Source organism: Salmo salar, chromosome ssa13 (genome assembly GCF_905237065.1).
Source record: "Salmo salar chromosome ssa13, Ssal_v3.1, whole genome shotgun sequence".
NCBI lineage: Eukaryota > Metazoa > Chordata > Actinopteri > Salmoniformes > Salmonidae > Salmo > Salmo salar.
The window spans coordinates 3,089,413-3,111,971 of record NC_059454.1 but is presented as its reverse complement, the minus strand read 5'-3'; the positions used below and the strand labels follow the sequence as shown (position 1 = coordinate 3,111,971).

The window sequence follows — 22,559 nt, the reverse complement described above, 5'->3', positions numbered from 1 at the left end:
GCCTGAGAGAGAGACTAAATGTGACCTGTTTTAGGAAACTAGTTGTATTTTGCACATCACTACTTCACAGGACAGGCAATTTTTTTTTATCAAAAAGCTTTTTTTGGCAGAAATGCCTTCTAGAACATGTGAACTTTCATGTGCCTTAATAACAAAGTTGTATACCATCTGTAAATAAGAAATACAACTGTTAAATTACGAGCCTAGTTGGTTTAGCCACGGAAAAAGACAGGAACCTTGGCTGAGCTAATGCATGAGCTGGACATGCTGGGAGAAGAGTTTGGATTGGTCTGCCATGTCACATGCTTCGGTCTATAACGTGAGCTGCTCAGTATGTGTTGATAGTCCTTTCTACTACAGCGTTTTGAAACGATATAACGTTAGCCATCGACAACATTTATGCCCTGAAATTAGCAGGTGCTGTTGACAAATCAGTCCGAGCTTCAAGTTCCTTGGTGTCCACATCAAACTAGCATGGTCCAAACACACCAAGACAGTCGTGAAGAGGACACGACAACACCTTTCCCCCCTCAGGAGACTGGAAAGATTTGGCATGGGTCCTCAGATCCTCAACAAGTTCTACAGCTGCACCATCGAGAGCATCCTGACTGGTTGTATCAAACCGCCTGGTATGGCAACTGCTCGGCCTCCGACCGCAAGGCACTAGTGCGTACTGCCCAGTACATCACTGGGGCTAAGCTTCCTGCCAACCAGGACCTCTATACCAGGCGGTGTCAGAGGAAGCCCCTAAAAATTGCCAATGACTCCAGCCGACCTTGTCATAGATTGTGCTCTCTGCTACCGCACGGCAAGCGGTACTGGAAAACCAAGTCTAGGTCCAAACAGCTTCTACCCCCAAGCCATAAGACTCCTGAACAGCTAATAAAATGGCTACCCGGACTATTTGCATTGTCCCCACCCCCAATTTATTTTACACTGCTGCTACTCTGTTTATTATCCATGCATAGTCACTTTATGCCTACCTACATATTACCTCAATTACCTCGACTAACCGGTGACCCCACACATTGACTCTGTACCGGTACACCCTGTATATAGCCTCCACATTGACTCTGTACCGGTACCCCCTGTATATAGTCTCCACATTGACTCTGTACCGGTATACCCTGTATATAGCCTCCACATTGACTCTGTACCGGTACCCCCTGTATATAGTCTCCACATTGACTCTGTACCGGTACCCCCTGTATATAGTCTCCACATTGACTCTGTACCGGTACCCCCTTTATATAGCCTCCACATTGACTCTGTACCGGTACCCCCTGTATATAGCCTCCACATTGACTCTGTACCGGTACCCCCTGTATATAGCCTCCACATTGACTCTGTACCGGTACCCCCTGTATATAGCCTCCACATTGACTCTGTACCGGTACCCCCTGTATATAGCCTCCACATTGTACCGTAATACCCTGTATATAGCCTCCACATTGACTCTGTACCGGTACGCCCTGTATATAGCCTCGCTACTGTTATTTTATTGTTGGTCCTTAATTATTTGTTATTTTTCATTGTATTTTTTATTTCAGTTTATTTTTTGTAAACACTTTTTACAACGCCTGTTGTATTTGGCGCATGTGACAAATAAACTTTGATTTGGAAAAAGTTGTGATGGGCTACTTTCTGCACACGCAGAAACCAGAGTGAACCAGAGTGACTTGACAACGCTGGCCAAACAAGACGGAGCTACAAACAGAACGGAGTTAAATGGTTCCAGTCTGTCGAAGAGTTGATCCATTTTTCTAATTCAGTCAGAAAGTCATTTTCATTGCAAGCTTAAACTGTTAGCCAGCTGGAGAACATTAGCTTGCTGGCACGCTAGCTAAAGTTACATGTACGATCTGTGTAGTAATATTATTCTTATCAGAAATCCATTTGCATTGATATTTATAGCCTAAATATTTGCCAGCTAACATTGAACCTAGTTGGTTTTGCTTTAGCTACCTTTAGCTATACCTGGTTCATTGTTTAGCTAGCTAGCTACCAAGCTAGCGACATGTTTAAACAAAAGACTTCACCAGATGATTACATGACCATCAAGTTAGCCAGGTGTGTTGGTGTGATTACAGCCATCTATTGTATTTCATGAACATGTCTAGATAATAGAGACCCATCCACTTAGCTAGATGTGATTACAGCCATCTATAGTATTACATCAACATGTCTAGATAATAGAGACCCATCCACTTAGCTAGATGTGATTACAGCCATCTATAGTATTACATCAACATGTCTAGATAATAGAGACCCATCCACTTAGCTAGGTGTGATTACAGCCATCTATAGTATTACATCAGCATGTCTAGATAATAGTGACCCATCCACTTAGCTAGATGTGATTACAGCCATCTATAGTATTACATCAACATGTCTAGATAATAGAGACCCATCCACTTAGTTAGATGTGATTACAGCCATCTATTGTATTACATCAACATGTCTAGATAATAGTGACCCATCCACTTAGCTAGATGTGATTACAGCCATCTATTGTATTACATCAACATGTCTAGATAATAGAGACCCATCCACTTAGCTAGATGTGGCTGGGGGGTGATTACAGCCATCTATTGTATTACATCAACATGTCTAGATAATAGTGACCCATCCACTTAGCTAGATGTGATCACAGCCATCTATAGTATTACATCAACATGTCTAGATAATAGTGACCCATCCACTTAGCTAGATGTGATTACAGCCATCTATAGTATTACATCAACATGTCTAGATAATAGAGACCCATCCACTTAGCTAGATGTGATTACAGCCATCTATAGTATTTCATGAACATGTCTAGATAATAGAGACCCATCCACTTAGCTAGATGAGGGTGATTACAGCCATCTATTGTATTACATCAACATGTCTAGATAATAGAGACCCATCCACTTAGCTAGATGTGGCTGGATGTGATTACAGCCATCTATTGTATTTCATGAACATGTCTAGATAATAGAGACCCATCCACTTAGCTAGATGTGATTACAGCCATCTATTGTATTTCATGAACATGTCTAGATAATAGAGACCCACCCACTTAGCTAGATGTGATTACAGCCATCTATAGTATTTCATGAACATGTCTAGATAATAGAGACCCATCCACTTAGCTAGATGTGATTACAGCCATCTATTGTATTACATCAACATGTCTAGATAATAGAGACCCATCCACTTAGCTAGATGTGGCTGGATGTGATTACAGCCATCTATTGTATTTCATGAACATGTCTAGATAATAGAGACCCATCCACTTAGCTAGATGTGATTACAGCCATCTATTGTATTTCATGAACATGTCTAGATAATAGAGACCCACCCACTTAGCTAGATGTGATTACAGCCATCTATAGTATTTCATGAACATGTCTAGATAATAGAGACCCATCCACTTAGCTCAGGGATTCTTAAACCTTTTCAGCTTGAGACCCAAATAAAAATGTGTTTTTTCTAGGACTCAAGCTTATGAAAACATGCAACTATACATATCAATGGTACATTACAATGTTATTTGTTTTAGGCTGACATATGGGCAATGTAATACACATATAGTGTATATGTCACGTCCTGACCAGTAAGGGGTCATTTTGTTATGATAGTTTGGTCAGGGCGTGGCAGGGGGTGTTTGTTTTGGGGTTGATCTATGTTATTCTATGTTTAAATATCTAGTTTTTCTGTTTCTATGTTGGAATTGGTCTCTAATTGGAGGCAGCTGAATCTCATTGCCTCTGATTAGAGACCATATTTATGTAGGGATTTTCTCATTGTGTTTTGTGGTGGTTAATTTCTGTTTTGTATTACATACCTGACAGAACTGTTTGGCTGTCGTTATTGGTTTCAGTGTTCAGATCAAAATAAATCCATGATGAGCACTAACCACGCTGCACCTTGGTCTACTCCTTCAGACAGCCGTTACAGTATATAGCAATTCATGTTTATTTTTCCCCATTAAAAACACTGACATATCTGTCTAGGTTCGAATTGTTGCTGTTAAAATACCACAAATAATTTTCATTCTGAACTAGAAAAAAACGGATTGATCACGTCACACAGATGTATAACAGAACACACACAGTCCTAATGAGGTGTGTGGCTGGTTGAACTTTTCAACAAGCATGTCTATTCTGGGCTCAGTTTAACCTGTTGGGGCTAGGGGGCAGTATTTTCACGGCTGGATAAAAAAACGTACCCGATTTCATCTGGTTACTAATCCTACCCAGTAACTAGAATATGCATATACTTATTATATATGGATAGAAAACACCCTAAAGTTTCTAAAACTGTTTGAATGGTGTCTGTGAGTATAACAAAACTCATTTGTCAGGCAAAACCCTGAGACATTTTCTGACAGGAAGTGGATACCTGATGTGTTGAATTACCTTTAAGCCTATGCCATTGAAACACACAGGGGTTGATTAATGTTTTGGCACTTCCTATTGCTTCCACTAGATGTCACCAGCCTTTACAAAGTGTTTTGAGTCTTTTACAGTGAGATCTGACCGAACAAGAGCCATGGAACGGTGATGGCCGATTAGACTCTGGCGCGCGAGTTCATGTTGGGTACCCTCGTTCCAATACGTTATAAAAGAGGATGCATTCGTCCACCTTGAATATTATTCATGTTCTGGTTAAAAAAGGCACTAATGATTTATGCTATACAACGTTTGACATGTTTGAACGAACGTAAATATATTTTTTCCCCTCGTTCATGACGAGAAGTCCGGCTGGCTTAGATCATGTGCTAACAACACAGAGCTTTTTGGATATAAATGATGAGCTTTTTTGAACAAAACGACATTCGTTATGGACCTGGGATTCCTGGAAGTGACATCTGATGAAGAGAATCAAAGGTAATGGATTATTTACATAGTATTTTCGATTTTAGATCTCTCCAACATGGCCGTTTGTCTGTATAGCAAAGCATATTTTTCTGGGCGCAGTGCTCAGATTATTGCAAAGTGTGATTTCCCAGTAAGGTTATTTTTAAATCTGGCAAGTTGATTGCGTTCAAGAGATGTAAATCTATAATTCTTTAAATGACAATATAATATTTTACCAATGTTTTCTAATTTTAATTATTTAATTTGTGGTGCTGACTTGACTGCCGGTTATTGGAGGGAAATGATTTCCTCAACATCAATGCCATAGTAAAACGCTGTTTTTGGATATAAATATGAACTTGATAGAACTAAAAATGCATGCATTGTCTAACATAATGTCCTAGGAGTGTCATCTGATGGAGATTGTAAAAGGTTAGTGCATCATTTTAGCTGGTTTTATGGTTTGGTGACGCCCGTCTTTGAATTGACAAAACATTACACACAGCTATTGTCAATGTACTCTCCTAACATAATCTAACTTTATGCTTTCGCCGTAAAACCTTTTTGAAATCGGACAACGTGGTTAGATTAAGGAGATGTTTATCTTTCAAAGGGTGTAAGATAGTTGTATGTTTGAAAAATTTGAATTTTGACATTTATTTGGTTTCAAATTTGCCGCTCTTGAAATGCACCTGCTGTTGATAGGGTGCACCACGGGTGGCACGCTAGCGTCCCACATAGCCCCAAGAAGTTTTAAGACAGTGCAACCCTGAGGTCATGCTCAGTATTGAGTCTGTTTCTGTACTTGTTTTTTAAGTATGCCAGAGTTGAAAACACTGACTCACATAGGTTATGTGGTGCCAACCTGGATCAGAACATATACTGCTTGCTCAGTCAGGCAGGAGACAGCTTCCTGCTGTAGATGAGCTTCCCAGAACTGTGTGAGAGTGTTTGCCTCAAAAAACATCTTACTTCAATTAGTTTATTCCATTTCAGAATAAAACTACTTGTATTAACCTGTTGGGGATAGGGGGCAGTATTTGCACGGCCGGATAAAAAAACGTACCCGATTTAATCTGGTTACTACTCCTGCCCAGTAACTAGAATATGCATATAATTATTGGCTTTGGATAGAAAACACCCTAAAGTTTCTAAAACTGTTTGAATGGTGTCTGTGAGTATAACAGAACTCATTTGGCAGGCCAAAACCTGAGAAGATTCCTTACAGGAAGTACCCTGTCTGACCATTTCTTGCCCTCCTTGATCATCTCTAACAAAAACAGGGGATCTCTGGCATGACGTGACACTTCCTACGGCTCCCATGGGCTCTCAGAAGGCGGGAAAAAGCTGAACGATGTAATTCCATCCCCAGGCTGAAACACATTAGCGCGTTTGGCAAGTGCTCTATCAGAGGGCCATCAGACTGAGGCTCGTGCATGAGGGGATAGCATGCTTTTACTTTCACTCTCTTTGTATTAAAAAACTATTTCCCGGTCGGAATATTATCGCTTTTTTACGAGAAAAATGGCATAAAAATTGATTTTAAACAGCGGTTGACATGCTTCGAAGTACGGTAATGGAATATTTAGAATTTTTTTGCCACGAAACGCGTCGTGCTCGTCACCCTTATTTACCATTTCGGATAGTGTCTTGAACGCGCAAACAAAACGCCGCTATTTGGATATAACAATGGATTATTTGGGACCAAACCAACATTTGTTATTGAAGTAGAAGTCCTGGGAGTGCATTCTGACGAAGAACAGCAAAAGTAATAACATTTTTCTTATAGTAAATCTGACTTTGGTGAGTGCTAAACTTGCTGGGTGTCTAAATAGCTAGCACTGTGATGCCGGGCTATCTACTTAGAATATTGCAAAATGTGCTTTCACCGAAAAGCTATTTTAAAATCGGACATATTGAGTGCATAGAGGAGTTCTGTATCTATAATTCTTAAAATAATTGTTATGTTTTTTGTGAACGTTTATCGTGAGTAATTTAGTAAATTCACCGGCAGTGTTCGGTGGGAATGCTAGTCACATGCTAGTCACCTGCTAATGTAAAAAGCTGGTTTTTGATATAAATATGAACTTGATTGAACAGGCATGTATTGTATAACATAATGTCCTAAGATTGTCATCTGATGAAGATCATCAAAGGTTAGTGCGGCATTTAGCTGTGGTTTGGGTTTATGTGACATTATATGCTAGCTTGAAAAATGGCTGTCTGATTATTTCTGGCTGGGTACTCTGCTGACAATCTAATGTTTTGCTTTCGTTGTAAAGCCTTTTTGAAATCAGACAGTGTGGTTAGATTAACGAGAGTCTTGTCTGTAAAATGCTGTAAAATAGTCATATGTTTGAGAAATTGAAGTAATAGCATTTCTAAGGTATTTGAATAACGCGCCACGGGATTCAACTGGCTGTTGAGTAGTTTATACAGTAAAATGTACTGTAGGGCTGATTGTCATCTTTATATGTACTGTTACTTAGCTAGCTAGCTATTAGCTGTGTACAAGGGGATTGTTTGAAACAGAAACACTACTACGAGAGATAGTACTCCCTTATTTCTGCTGATCATCACCTGTTATTAAGTGACAACAATGCCTTGCTAGCTGACTTACTTGTCCACTGTCAAAGCACTGCTTCCTGAAGCGTTCTGCCCTGTTCTGAAAGAACTCCCTGGATTTACCATCATCCTGTGGATGTTTGGTCGGGATATGTTTTAATTTGTTCGTTTTGAGAGATTCATTAAAGCACTTCACGCACAAAACACATAGTTTCATACAAACTTTGAGAAATAACAAAGAGAGAAACTCATTGCTGTAGTTGCGTTTCATGACGATTGAGCTCAGTCAGAACTAGGCTGGTGACGAAATTGTCATTTTTTTTTTTTATTTAAACTTTATTTAACTTGTTATGGCTTGGGGACAGTATTTCGACATCTGGATGAGAAGCGTGCCCAAAGTAAACTGCCTGTTACTCAGGCCCAGAAGCTAGGATATGCATAATTGGTAGATTTGGATAGGAAACACTCTAAAGTTTCCAAAACGATTAAAATAATGTCTGTGAGTATAATAGAACTGATATGGCAGGCGAAAACCTGAGGAAAATCCATCCAGGCAGTGGGATATTTTTGATGTGTGTAGTTTTCTATTGAATGCCTATACAGTATGTGTTTGGTTTGGACCCAGATTGCAGTTCCTCTGGCTTCCACCAGATGTCAACAGTCTTTAGACATTGTTTCAGGCTTGTTTTCTGAAAAGAATTAGGAAGAATGAGACCATTTTCTCAGTGGACTGTGGAATGAACCAGAGATAGTTTGCGCGCAGTAACCGACTGCACGCCCTTCATTCTTTTTCCTTTCTATTGAATACGCTATTGTCCGGTTGAAATATTATTGATTATTTAGACAATAGACAATCTGAGGATTAATTATAAACACAAAACAAACATTTATTGTGTAACTTGGAGTCTTGTGACTGCAACCATATGAAGATCAAAGGTAAGTGATTAATTCTATCGCTATTTCTGACTTTCGTGACTCCTCTACTTGGCTTGAAAATGTTTGTATGCTTTTTTTCAAAAAGGCTTTATGGCGAAAGCATACCATGCGATTAGATGAGGACAGCGGGGTGCTGTCCTCATCTAATCGCATGGTATGCTTTCGCCGTAAAGCCTTTTTGAAATCTGACACAGCGGCTGGATTAACAAGATGTTCATCTTTAAGCCGATGTATAAAACTTTAAGCCGATGTATAAAACTTGTATTTTTTATGAATGTTTGTTATGAGTATTTCTGTATTTTGAATTTGGTGCTCTGCAATTTCACCGGATGTCTGAGAAGTAGTTGATGAACCAGGCGAGGCAGTCATTTGGTTCACCAACTACTTCTCCGATAGAGTTCAGTATGTCAAATCGGAGGGCCTATTGTCCGGAACTCTGGCAGTCTAAGGGGGTACCACAGGGTTCAACTCTCGGGCCGACTCTCTTCTCTGTATACATCAATGATGTCGCTCTCGCTGCTGGTGATTCTTTGATCCACCTCTACGCAGACGACACCATTTTGTATACCTCTGGCCCTTCCTTGGACACTGTGTTAACTAACCTCCAGACGAGCTTCAATGACATACAACTCTCCTTCCGTGGCCTCCAACTGCTCTTAAAATGCAAGTAAAACTAAATGCATGCTCTTCAACTGATCGCTGCCCGCACCTGCCCGCCCGTTCAGCATCACTACTCTGGACGGTTCTGACTTAGAAAATGTGGACTACTACAAATACCTAGGTGTCTGGTTAGACTGTAAACTCTCCTTCCAGACTCACATTAAACATCTCCAATCCAAAATTAAATCTAGAATCGGATTCCTATTTCGCAACAAAGCATCCTTCACTCTTGCTGCCAAACATACCCTCGTAAAACTGACCATCCTACCGATCCTCGACTTCAGCGATGTCATTTACAAAATAGCCTCCAACACTCAACAAATCGGATGCAGTCTATCAGAGTGCCATCCGTTTTGTCACCAAAGCCCCATATACTACCCACCACTGCGACCTATATGATCTCGTTGGCTGGCCCTCGCTTCATACTCGTCGCCAAACCCACTGGCTCCAGGTCATCTACAAGTCTCTGCTAGGTAAAGCCCCGCCTTAGCTCACTGGTCACCATAGCAGCACCCACCCGTAGCACGCGCTCCAGCAGGTATATCTCACTGGTCACCCCCAAAGCCAATTCTTCCTTTGGCAGCCTCTCCTTCCAGATCTCTTCTTCCAATGACTGGAACGAACTGCAAAATTCACTAAAGCTGGAGACTCTTATCTCCTTCACTAGCTTTAAGCACCAGCTGTCAGAGCAGCTCACAGATCACTGCACCTGTAAATAGCCCATCCAATATACCTCATCCCCATAATGTATTTATTTTTCTTGCTCCTTTGCACCCCAGTATCTCAACTTGCACATTCATCTTCTGCACATCTATCACTCCAGTGTTTAATTGCTATACTGTAATTGTTTCGCCACTATGGCCTATTTATTGCCTTACCTCCCTTATCCTACCTCATTTGCACACACTGTATATTGACTTTCTCTATTGTATTATTGACTATGTTTGTTTATTCCATGTGTAACTGTGTTATTGTTTGTGTCACACTGCTTTGCTTTATCTTGGCCAGGTCGCAGTTGTAAATGAGAACTTGTTCTCAACTAGCCTACCTGGTTAAATAAAGGTGAAATAAAAATAAAATAAATAAATACAAATTTGAGAAACCAAGGTTGTTGAGTCTGCCGATAAGAATGTGGTGATTGACAGAGTCGAAAGCCTTGGCCAGGTCGATGAATACAGCTGCACAGTACTGTCTCTTATCGATGGCGGTTATGATATCATTTAGGACCTTGAGCGTGGCTGAGGTGCACCCATGACCAGCTCGGAAATCAGATTGCATAGCGGAGAAGGTACGGTGGCATTCGAAATGGTCGGTGATCGGTTTGTTAACTTGGCTTTCGAAGACCTTAGAAAGGCAGGGTAGGATAGATATAGGTCTGTGGCAGTTTGGGTCTAAAGTGTCTCCCCTTTGAGGAGGGGGATGACCGCGACAGCTAGCCAATCTTCGGGGATCTCAGACGATACGAAAGAGAGGTTGAACAGGCTAGTAATAGGGGTTGCAACAATTTCGGCGGATAATTTTAGGAAGACGGTCCAGATTGTCTAGCCCAGCTGATTTGTAGGGGTCCAGATTTTGCAGCTCTTTCAGAACATCAGCTATCTGGATTTGGGTGAAGGAGAAATGGGGGAGGCTTGGGCAAGTTGCAGTGAGGGGTGCAGGGCTGTTGACCGGAGTAGGGTTAGCCAGGTGGAAAGAATGGCCAGCCGTCGAAAAATTCTTAATGAAATTCTCAATTATCGTAGAATTATCGGTGGTGACAGTTTTTCCTAGCCTCAGTGCAGTGGGCAGCTGGGAGGAGGTGTTCTTATTCTCCATGGACTTTACAGTATCCCATGTAATACAGCTTACACCTTCACAATAAGTCAATGATTTATTTTAGACAGGTCTAAAGAAACATGATATGAAGAAAATTTAGTCTATTTCAGAAGAACAGAAAAGCATACTCTGAGTTATCCTTATGTTAGCCCACAGCCATTTGGCATACCAGGGCCTACACTAGTTAATTTAGCAGTGTTAGGTTCTACAGGGCAAAGAACTGACAGACAACCAAGAGATCAAACCAAGTTTATTCACCCAAGGGGTCAGACAGCTGAACAAAGACATGTTCCCACCAGCACAAGTATACAGTTGAAGTCAGACGTTTACATACACTTAGGTTGGAGTCATTAAAACTTGTTTTTCAACCACTCCACACATTTCTTGTTAACAAACTATAGTTTTGGCAAGTCGGTTAGGACATCTACTTTGTGCATGACAAGTAATTTTTCCAACAATTGCTTACAGACAGATTATTTCACTTATAATTCACTGTATCACAATTCCAGTGGGTCAGAAGTTTACATACACTAAGCTGACTGTGCCTTTAAACAGCTTGGAACATTTCAGAAAATGATGCTATGGCTTTAGAAGCTTCTGATAGGCTAATTGACATCATTTAAGTCAATTGGAGGTGTACCTGTGGATGTATTTCAAGGCCTACCTTCAAACTCAGTGCCTCTTTGCTTGACATCATGGGAAAATCCAAAGAAATCAGCCAAGACCTCAGAAAAAGAAGTGTAGACCTCCACAAGTCTGGTTCATCTTTGGGAGCAATTTCCAAAAGCCTGAAGGTACCACGTTCATCTGTACAAACAATAGTACGCAAGTATAAACACCATGGGACCACGTAGCCGTCATACCGCTCAGGAAGGAGACTGTTCTGTCTCCTAGAAATGAACGTACTTTGGTGTGAAAAGTGCAAATCCCAGAATAGCAGCAAAGGACCTTGTGAAGATGCTGGAGGAAACCGGTACAAAAGTATCTATATCCAAGGTAAAACGAGTCCTATATTGACATAACCTGAAAGGCCGCTCAGCAAGGAAGAAGCCACTGCTCCAAAACCGCCATAAAAAAATCCAGACTACAGTTTACAACTGCACATGGGGACAAAGATTGTACTTTTTGGAGAAATGTCCTCTGGTCTGATGAAACAAAAATAGAACTGTTTGGCCATAATGACCATCGTTATGATTGGAGGAAAAAGGGGGAGGCTTGCAAGCCGAAGAACACCATCCCAACCGTGAAGCACAGGGGTGGCAGCATCATGTTGTGGGGGTGCTTTGCTGCAGGAGGGACTGGTGCACTTCACAAAATACTAGGCATCATGAGGTAAGAAAATGATGTGGATATATTGAAGCAACATCTCAAGACATCAGTCAGGAAGTTAAAGCTTGGTTGCAAATGGGTCTTCCACATGGACAATGACCCCAAGCATACTTCCAAAGTTGTGGCAAAATGGCTTAAGGACAACAAAGTCAAGGTATCGGAGTGGCCATCACAAAGCCTTGACCTCAATCCTATAGAAAATTTGTGGGCAGAACTGAAAAAGCGTGTGCGAGCAAGGAGGCCTACAAACCTGACTCAGTTACACCAGCTCTGTCAGGAGGTATGGGCCAAAATTCACCCAACTTATTGTGGGAAGCTTGTGGAAGGCTACCAAAACATTTGACCCAAGTTAAACAATTTAAAGGCAATGCTACCCAATACTAATTGAGTGTATGTAAACTTGACACACTGAGAAAGTGATGAAAGAAATAAAAGCTGAAATAAATAATTCTCTACTATTATTCTGACATTTCACATTTTTAAAATAAAGTGGTGATCCTAACTAACCTAAAACAGGGAATTTTTACTAGGATTAAATGTCAGGAATTGAGAAACTGAGTTTAAATGTTTTTGGCTAAGGTGTATGTAAACTAGAGGTCGACCGATTTATCGGAATGGACGATTAATTAGGGCCGATTTCAAGTTTTCATAACAATCGGTCATCGGTATTATTGGCCACCGATTTGCCGATTTTTATTTTTTTGTTTGTTTTTTTACACCTTTATTTAACTAGGCAAGTCAGATTAAAAACACATTCTTATTTAAAATGACGGCCTAGAAACGGGGGTTAACGGCCTTGTTCAGGGGGGATTCGTGTTTGCAACCTTCGGTTACCAGTCCAACGCTCTAACCACCTGCTTACATTGCACTCCACAAGGATTAACAGGCTGACTACCTGTAACGCGAGGGCAGCAAGAAGCAAAGGTAAGTTGCTAGCTAGCATTAGACTTATAAAAAACTATCAATCTTAACATAATCACTAGTTAACTACACATGGTTGATGATATTACTAGTTTATCTAACGTGTCCTGCGTTGCATATGATCGATGCGGTGCCTGTTAATTTTCATTGAATCACAGCCTACTTCGACAAACGGGTGTTGATTTAACAAGCGCATTTGCGAAAAAAGTACTGTCGTTGCACCAATGTACCTAACCATAAACATCAATGCCTAACAGGAATATTTAGACTTAGGGATGCCACCCGTTAGATAAAATACGGAACAGTTCCGTATTTCACTGAAAGAAAAAACTTTTGTTTTCGAGATGATAGTTTACAGATTCGACCATATTAATGACCCAAGGCTCATATTTCTGTGTGTTTATTATATTATAATTAAGTCTACGACTTGATAGAGCAGTCTGACTGAGCGGTGGTAGGCAGCAGCAGGCTCGTAAGCATTCATTCAAACAGCCCTTAGCTGTGCTTCAAGCATTGCGCTGTTTATGACTTCAACCTGGGTGGGTATAATTTGTGGAACGTTCCAACAGGAATCTATTCCAAAAACGTCATAAATAACAAGGTTTCCAAAAAACAACGCATACAAAGTTGTATAGCGGCATAATAAGATACCGGGTAGGGAGTGGTCTATTTCATTGAGTTTTTCACTCATCACGTTTATTCCGAAAAATGTCTGTCCTCACTCTGGTAGCCTATGCACAAACATTAAGAATAAGCTACGTGGTGAGTTGATGCCTATTCGGCAGCTAGTTAGCTAGGTTTGTATGCGTTGCTACTTTGTATGCGTTGTTGGTTGGCAACCTTTTACTTTACGTTTTTTGGAACAGATTCCTGTTGGAACGTTCCACCCCTTCAAGCCTATCAACTCCCAAGACTAGGCTGGTGTAACCAATGTGAAATGGCTAGCGAGTTAGCGGGGTGTGCGCTAATAGCGTTTCAAACGTCACTCGCTCTGAGACTTGGGAGTGGTTGTTTCCCTTCCTTTACATGGGTAACGCTGCTTCGAGGGTGGCTGTTGTCGATGTGTTCCTGGTTTGAGCCCAGGTAGGAGCGAGGAGAGGGACGGAAGCTATACTGTTACACTGGCAATACTAAAGTGCCTATAAGAACATCCAATAGTCAAAGGTATATGAAATACAAATCGTATAGAGAGAAATAGTCCTATAATAATATAATAACTACAACCTAAAACTTCTTACCTGGGAATATTGAAGACTCATGTTAAAAGGAACCACTAGCTTTCATATGTTCTCATGTTCTGAGCAAGGCACTTAAACATTAGCTTTCTTACATGGCACATATTGCACTTTTACTTTCTTCTCCAACACTTTGTTTTGCATTATTTAAACCAAATTGAACATGTTTCATAATTTATTTGAGGCTAAATTGATTTTATTGATGTATTATATTAAGTTAAAATAAGTGTTACATTTACATTTTTACATTTTAGTCATTTAGCAGACGCTCTTATCCAGAGCGACTTACAGTAGTGAATGCATACATTTCATAATTTTTTTTTTCATGTGCTGGCCCCCCGTGTTCATTTAGTATTGTTGTAATTGTCATTATAAAAAAAATATATATAAAAAAATGTGGCCGATTAATCGGTATCGGCTTTTTGGCCCTCCAATAATCGGTATCGGCATTGAAAAATCATAGTCGGTCGACCTCTAATGTAAACTTCCGACTTCAACTGTATATACGCCCCAATTTAGGTGAGGTCTGCTCCTCCCCTCTAAAGATTATATATTTATTGCAAGGTAGGAAGTTAAGTGATGTGGGTAATAAACTGTTCCTTCTCCCTTAATCTGACCTGACCTCGGCCCCCCATTCCTCACTAATCTACAGCTCTCCACTCACATCAGTGACCGCAACCATGTGATTGGATATGAGCCAGGGGCTTGGAATGTTACTGAGTAAGGGAAAGCCAACCTTAATTGACCCGACAATATACATTCCTCCTGCAGATAACCATTAACGTTGTGTAGAAACCTGACTGTGGCCCTTCTCCTTTCCATAGGATACCTGATGACTAACAATATTTCAAGAGTAGAAGTCAGAACCGATCAGTAGACAAGAATCGCTTAGAATTCCATGGCATTATTTTATAGTATGAAGAATAGAATTGAACAAAGCTGAATAAAATATAAATACACTGCTCAAAAAAATAAAGGGAACACTTAAACAACACAATGTAACTCCAAGTCAATCACACTTCTGTGAAATCAAACTGTCCACTTAGGAAGCAACACTGATTGACAATAAATGTCCCATGCTGTTGTGCAAATGGAATAGACAACAGGTGGAAATTATAGGCAATTAGCAAGACACCCCCAATAAAGGAGTGGTTCTGCAGGTGGGGACCACAGACCACTTCTCAGTTCCTATGCTTCCTGGCTGATGTTTTGGTCACTTTTGAATGCTGGCGGTGCTTTCACTCTAGTGGTAGCATGAGACAAAGTCTACAACCCACACAAGTGGCTCAGGTAGTGCAGCTCATCCAGGATGGCACATCAATGCGAGCTGTGGCAAGAAGGTTTGCTGTGTCTGTCAGCGTAGTGTCCAGAGCATGGAGGCGCTACCAGGAGACAGGCCAGTACATCAGGAGACGTGGAGGAGGCCGTAGGAGGGCAACAACCCAGCAGCAGGACCGCTACCTCCGCCTTTGTGCAAGGAGGAGCACTGCCAGAGCCCTGCAAAATGACCTCCAGCAGGCCACAAATGTGTGTCTGCTCAAAGGGTCAGAAACAGACTCCATGAGGGTGGTATGAGGGCCCGACGTCCACAGGTGGGGGTGGTGCTTACAGCCCAACACCGTGCAGGACGTTTGGCATTTGCCAGAGAACACCAAGATTGGCAATTTCGCCACTGGCGCCCTGTGCTCTTCACAGATGGAAGCAGGTTCACACTGAGCACGTGACAGGCGTGACAGAGTCTGGAGACGCCGTGGAGAACGTTCTGCTGCCTGCAACATCCTCCAGCATGACCGGTTTGGCGGTGGGTCAGTCATGGTGTGGGGTGGCATTTCTTTGGGGGGCCGCACAGCCCTCCATGTGCTCGCCAGAGGTAGCCTGACTGCCATTAGGTACCGAGATGAGATCCTCAGACCCCTTGTGAGACCATATGCTGGTGCGGTTGGCCCTGGGTTCCTCCTAATGCAAGACAATGCTAGACCTCATGTGGCTGGAGTGTGTCAGCAGTTCCTGCAAGAGGAAGGCATTGATGCTATGGACTGGCCAGCCAGTTCCCCAGACCTGAATCCAATTGAGCACATCTGGGATATCATGTCTCGCTCCATCCACCAATGCCACGTTGCACCACAGACTGTCCAGGAGTTGGCGGATGCTTTAGTCCAGGTCTGGGAGGAGATCCCTCAGGAGACCATCCGCCACCTCATCAGGAGCATGCCCAGGCGTTGTAGGGAGGTCATACAGGCACGTGGAGGCCACACACACTACTGAGCCTCATTTTGACTTGTTTTAAGGACATTACATCAAAGTTGGATCAGCCTGTAGTGTGGTTTTCCACTTTAATTTTGAGTGTGACTCCAAATCCAGACCTCCATGGGTTGATAAATTGGATTTCCATTGATTATTTGTGTGTGATTTAGTTGTCAGCACATTCAACTATGTAAAGAAATAAGGATTTTATTAAGATTATTTCTTTCATTCAGATCTAGGATGTGTTATTTTAGTGTTTCCTTAATTTTTTTGAGCAGTGTGTGTGTGTGTGTGTGTGTGTGTGTGTGTGTGTGTGTGTGTGTGTGTGTGTGTGTGTGTGTGTGTGTGTGTGTGTGTGTGTGTGTGTGTGTGTGTGTATGTATGTATGTATATATATATGTATATATATATATATATATATATATATATATATATATATATATATATATATATATACACACACACACACCTCTATCTAGATATCTGAGATGGTAATGTGAAGAAAATGAGTTAAAGTCAGATTAGGATGCAGGCCAAGGATTAGAGTATTTTTACCTGAACTTTTCCCTTATTGTAGGCTACTACTTTTAGTCTTGAAATCTTTGGTTGTTTACTACACTACTCACTCTGTTTAGCACATGGCCTCACATGTGAATCCTTAAAGAGATGGGTGGGGCTAAGGCTTAAGAGGGTGTGAACAATGCTGAATGGGTGGAGACAAAGAAGAGCTCTCCAGTACATGTACCCAAACGTTCAAGGGCCATTTTCTCAAAAGTGGGGTTACAAGTTTAACAACTTTCAAAGCTGAATTACTTTCCCTCAACTGTAGTGTATGATACCATTCTACAGAGCTCGAAAATAGTAAATTAACAAAGTATTTTTCAATTTAGAACCCATGTACAGAAATCTAATTTACATAAGAATTCACACCCCTTTGATATGACACCCTAAATTGAGCTCAGGTGCATCCAATTTATTTTTGATCATCCTTGAGATGTCACTACAACTTGGAGTCCACCTGTGGCCAATTCCAATGTTTTGAACATTATTTAGAAAACACCGGTTTATTTAAGGTCCCACAGTTGACAGTGCAGAAACCATACCATGAAGTCCAAGGAAATGTCCATAGATCTCCTAGACAGAATTGTGGTGAGGCATATACACTACATGACCAAAAGTGTGGGGACACCTGCTCATCGAACATCTCATTCCAAAATCATGGGCATTGACATGGAGTTGGTTCCCCCTTTGCTATTATAACAGCCTCTACTCTTCTGGGAAGGTTTTCCACTAGATGTTGGAACATTGCTGTGGGGACTTGCTTCCCTTCAGCCACGAGTATTAGTGAGATCGGCACTGATGTTGGGCGATTAGGCCTGGCTCGCAGGTCGCGTTCCAATTCTTCCCAAAGGTGTTCGATGGTGTTAAGTTCAGGGCTCTGCACAGGCCAGTCAAGTTCTTCCACAACGATCGACAAACCATTTATGTATGGACCTCGCTTTGTGCACGGGGACATTGTCATGCTGAAACAGGAGAAGGCCTTCCCCAAATTGTTGCCACAAAGTTGGAAGCACAGGATTGTCTACAATGTTATTGTATGCTGTAGCGTTAAGATTTCAAATCAAAATCAAATCAAATCCCCTTCACTGGAACTAAGGGGCCCAGACCATGAAAAACAGCCCCAGACCATTATTCCTCCTCCAAACTTTACAGTTGTCACTATGCATTGGGGCAGGTAGCGTTCTCCTGGCATCCGCCAAATCCAGATTCGTCCGTCCGACTGCCAGATAGCGATGCGTGATTATTCACTCCAGAGAACGCGTTTCCACTGCTTCAGAGTCCAATGGCGGTGAGCTTTACACCACTCCAGCCGACACTTGGAATTGCGCATGGTGATCATTGGCTTGTGTGCAGCTGCTCTGCCATGGAAAACCAATTAATGAAGCTCCCGACGAACAGTTCTGGTGCTGACGTTGCTTCCAGAACTGACAAGCTGACGTTGCTTTGCAGTTTGGAACTCGGCAGTGAGTGTTGTAACCGAGGACAGACAATTTTTACGTGCTACACGGTCCCGTTCTGTGAGCTAGTGTGGCCTACCATTTCACGGCTGAATCGCTGTTGCTCCTACCCAGACTGCCTAGAGCTGGCTGTCGGACCAAACGGGCAAGGACTTTGGTCAGGGAGATGACTAAGAACCCAATTACCACTCTGACAGAGTTCCTTGGCTGAGATGGGAGAAAAAAAAACGTCAGTCTCTGGGATTTAAGTGGAGAGTGGCCAGATAGAAGACACTCCTGAGAAAAAGGCACATGACAGCCTGCCTGTCATGTGAAGGCATGTGAAAGACAAAGCATAAGGCGAAAAATGATGGTCTGATAAGACAAAAATAAAATGTAAAAATAACTCTTCGGCCTCAATGCAAAGCGCTATTTCTGGAGGAAACCAGACACAGCTCATCACCCGTCTAACACCATCCCTCCGTGAACGGTGGTGGCAGCATCATGCTATGGGGATGCTTTTCAGCATCAGGGACTGGGAGACTGGTAAAGATAGAGGGGAAAATGAATGGAGCCAAATACAGGCAAATCCTTGATGACAACCTGCTTCAGAGTGCAAACGACCTTAGATTGGGGCGAAGATGTAAGTTCCAACAGGACAATGACCCCAAGCATACAGCCAAAGCAATGCTGGAACAGCTTCAGAACAATAATGTTAAAGCCCTTGAATGGCCCAGCCAAAGCCCAGATTTGAATCCCATTGAAAATCTGTGGAAAGACTTGAAGATTGCTGTTCACCGCCGCTCCCCATCTAACTTAACATAGCTTGAGAAAATCCGCAAATCCAGATGTACAAAGCTGATAGATATACCCAATATGACTCAAAGCTGATAGATATACCCAAGATGACGCAAAGCTGTAATCACCACCGAAAGGTGATTCTACAAAGTATTGACTAGGGGGTGTGAATACTTATGTAAATTAGATATCTGTATTTTATTTGTTGATGAACAAACATTTCTATAAACTTGTTTTTACTTTGTCATTATGGGATATTGTGTGTAGATCGGTGAGAAAATGTAATTACTGTTTAACTCCAGTTGTAACAACTAAATGAGGAATAAATAAAAGGTGTATGAATACTTTCTGAAGGGACTGTACATCAGAGACGTGACTCCTACCTGGTTCTTTCCAGGCAGCGTCGCCCCCATGTGGCCAGGAAGACTGCCAAAAGAAGCCGGACCAAACCCTGGCACCACACACAGAAAGACAAATTGACACATCCAGTTAAGCAAGCCTAACGATTTCAGAGGAAAAGCACTTGTTTTCAGACTATAGTAGATATGACTGGCAGGTGCCTTAGCCCAGTGCTTCTCAGTCCTCTACTCAAGAACCCACAGATGTCTCAATGTTGTTGGGACCAGCTCACCTGATTCAACTAGTCAGGGGCTAGAAGATTAGTTCAATCAGGTGTGCCATCTCTGGAATAGACCAAATACATGGAACTGCTGGAGGTCCCCGAGAAGAGGTTTGAGTAAGGTGGCTTTAGCCAATGGCAGAGTTACTCACAAAGGTAGGGGGAGGGTACCATGGAGAGTGGGCGGGGTTTAGAGGCAGATGAGAAATACTCCACAGCCTTCTTAAAACGCTCCACCTTATCCTTCATACGAGACTAGAGAGAATGTGAGAGAAAGGAGGGGTGACAGAAAGCTAGTGGTACTGATATTTGGCAGTCTCTACTTAAGGTACATGGCCTATAGACTGCAAGCCTGCATAGGACAAAGGCTAAGCAGCTAGCAGGGTACTGCTCTGTTTCAGCTGGTATGGTCAGTCTAGCTGTATGGAGAAGGTACTGCTCTGTTTCAGCTGTTATGGTCAGTCTAGCTGTATGGAGGAGAAGGTACTGCTCTGTTTCAGCTGTTATGGTCAGTCTAGCTGTATGGAGAAGGTACTGCTCTGTTTCAGCTGTTATGGTCAGTCTAGCTGTATGGAGGAGAAGGTACTGCTCTGTTTCAGCTGTTATGGTCAGTCTAGCTGTATGGAGGAGAAGGTACTGCTCTGTTTCAGCTGTTATGGTCAGTCTAGCTGTATGGAGGAGAAGGTACTGCTCTGTTTCAGCTGTTATGGTCAGTCTAGCTGTATGGAGGAGAAGGTACTGCTCTGTTTCAGCTGTTATGGTCAGTCTAGCTGTATGGAGGAGAAGGTACTGCTCTGTTTCAGCTGTTATGGTCAGTCTAGCTGTATGGAGAAGGTACTGCTCTGTTTCAGCTGTTATGGTCAGTCTAGCTGTATGGAGGAGAAGGTACTGCTCTGTTTCAGCTGTTATGGTCAGTCTAGCTGTATGGAGGAGAAGGTACTGCTCTGTTTCAGCTGTTATGGTCAGTCTAGCTGTATGGAGGAGAAGGTACTGCTCTGTTTCAGCTGTTATGGTCAGTCTAGCTGTATGGAGGAGAAGGTACTGCTCTGTTTCAGCTGTTATAGTCAGTCTAGCTGTATGGAGAAGGTACTGCTCTGTTTCAGCTGTTATGGTCAGTCTAGCTGTATGGAGAAGGTACTGCTCTGTTTCAGCTGTTATGGTCAGTCTAGCTGTATGGAGAAGGTGCTGGTATAGTCAGTCTAGCTGTATGGAGAAGGTGCTGGTATAGTCAGTCTAGCTGTATGGAGAAGGTGCTGCTCTGTTCCAGCTGTTATGGTCAGTCTAGCTGTATGGAGGAGAAGGTACTGCTCTGTTTCAGCTGTTATGGTCAGTCTAGCTGTATGGAGGAGAAGGTACTGCTCTGTTTCAGCTGTTATGGTCAGTCTAGCTGTATGGAGAAGGTACTGCTCTGTTTCAGCTGTTATGCTCAGTCTAGCTGTATGGAGAAGGTACTGCTCTGTTTCAGCTGTTATGGTCAGTCTAGCTGTATGGAGGAGAAGGTACTGCTCTGTTTCAGCTGTTATGGTCAGTCTAGCTGTATGGAGAAGGTACTGCTCTGTTCCAGCTGTTATGGTCAGTCTAGCTGTATGGAGGAGAAGGTACTGCTCTGTTTCAGCTGTTATGGTCAGTCTAGCTGTATGGAGGAGAAGGTACTGCTCTGTTTCAGCTGTTATGGTCAGTCTAGCTGTATGGAGGAGAAGGTACTGCTCTGTTTCAGCTGTTATGGTCAGTCTAGCTGTATGGAGAAGGTACTGCTCTGTTTCAGCTGTTATGCTCAGTCTAGCTGTATGGAGAAGGTACTGCTCTGTTTCAGCTGTTATGGTCAGTCTAGCTGTATGGAGAAGGTACTGCTCTGTTTCAGCTGTTATGGTCAGTCTAGCTGTATGGAGAAGGTGCTGGTATAGTCAGTCTAGCTGTATGGAGAAGGTGCTGGTATAGTCAGTCTAGCTGTATGGAGAAGGTGCTGCTCTGTTTCAGCTGTTATGGTCAGTCTAGCTGTATGGAGGAGAAGGTACTGCTCTGTTTCAGCTGTTATGGTCAGTCTAGCTGTATGGAGGAGGAGGTACTGCTCTGTTTCAGCTGTTATGGTCAGTCTAGCTGTATGGAGGAGGAGGTACTGCTCTGTTTCAGCTGTTATGGTCAGTCTAGCTGTATGGAGGAGAAGGTACTGCTCTGTTCCAGCTGTTATGGTCAGTCTAGCTGTATGGAGGAGAAGGTACTGCTCTGTTTCAGCTGTTATGGTCAGTCTAGCTGTATGGAGAAGAAGGTACTGCTCTGTTTCAGCTGTTATGGTCAGTCTAGCTGTATGGAGGAGAAGGTACTGCTCTGTTTCAGCTGTTATGGTCAGTCTAGCTGTATGGAGAAGGTACTGCTCTGTTTCAGCTGTTATGCTCAGTCTAGCTGTATGGAGAAGGTACTGCTCTGTTTCAGCTGTTATGGTCAGTCTAGCTGTATGGAGGAGAAGGTACTGCTCTGTTTCAGCTGTTATGGTCAGTCTAGCTGTATGGAGAAGGTACTGCTCTGTTCCAGCTGTTATGGTCAGTCTAGCTGTATGGAGGAGAAGGTACTGCTCTGTTTCAGCTGTTATGGTCAGTCT

At 42.4% G+C, this 22,559-nt stretch overlaps 1 protein-coding gene across 2 annotated transcripts in view; it reads right to left on the bottom strand.

The window, feature by feature from the left end:
• The window catches only part of LOC106566332 (constitutive coactivator of PPAR-gamma-like protein 2), a 276,908-nt gene that overhangs the window by 227,420 nt on the left and 26,929 nt on the right, over positions 1–22,559 (bottom strand). For both annotated transcript variants that reach the window (XM_045692805.1, XM_045692806.1), the window contains exons 5-6: positions 20,116–20,218; positions 19,728–19,795 (exon numbers count right to left, since the gene is read on the bottom strand). In XM_045692805.1, the coding sequence (XP_045548761.1) occupies positions 19,728–19,795; positions 20,116–20,218 (171 nt within the window). The remainder of the gene's footprint in view (positions 1–19,727; positions 19,796–20,115; positions 20,219–22,559) is intronic.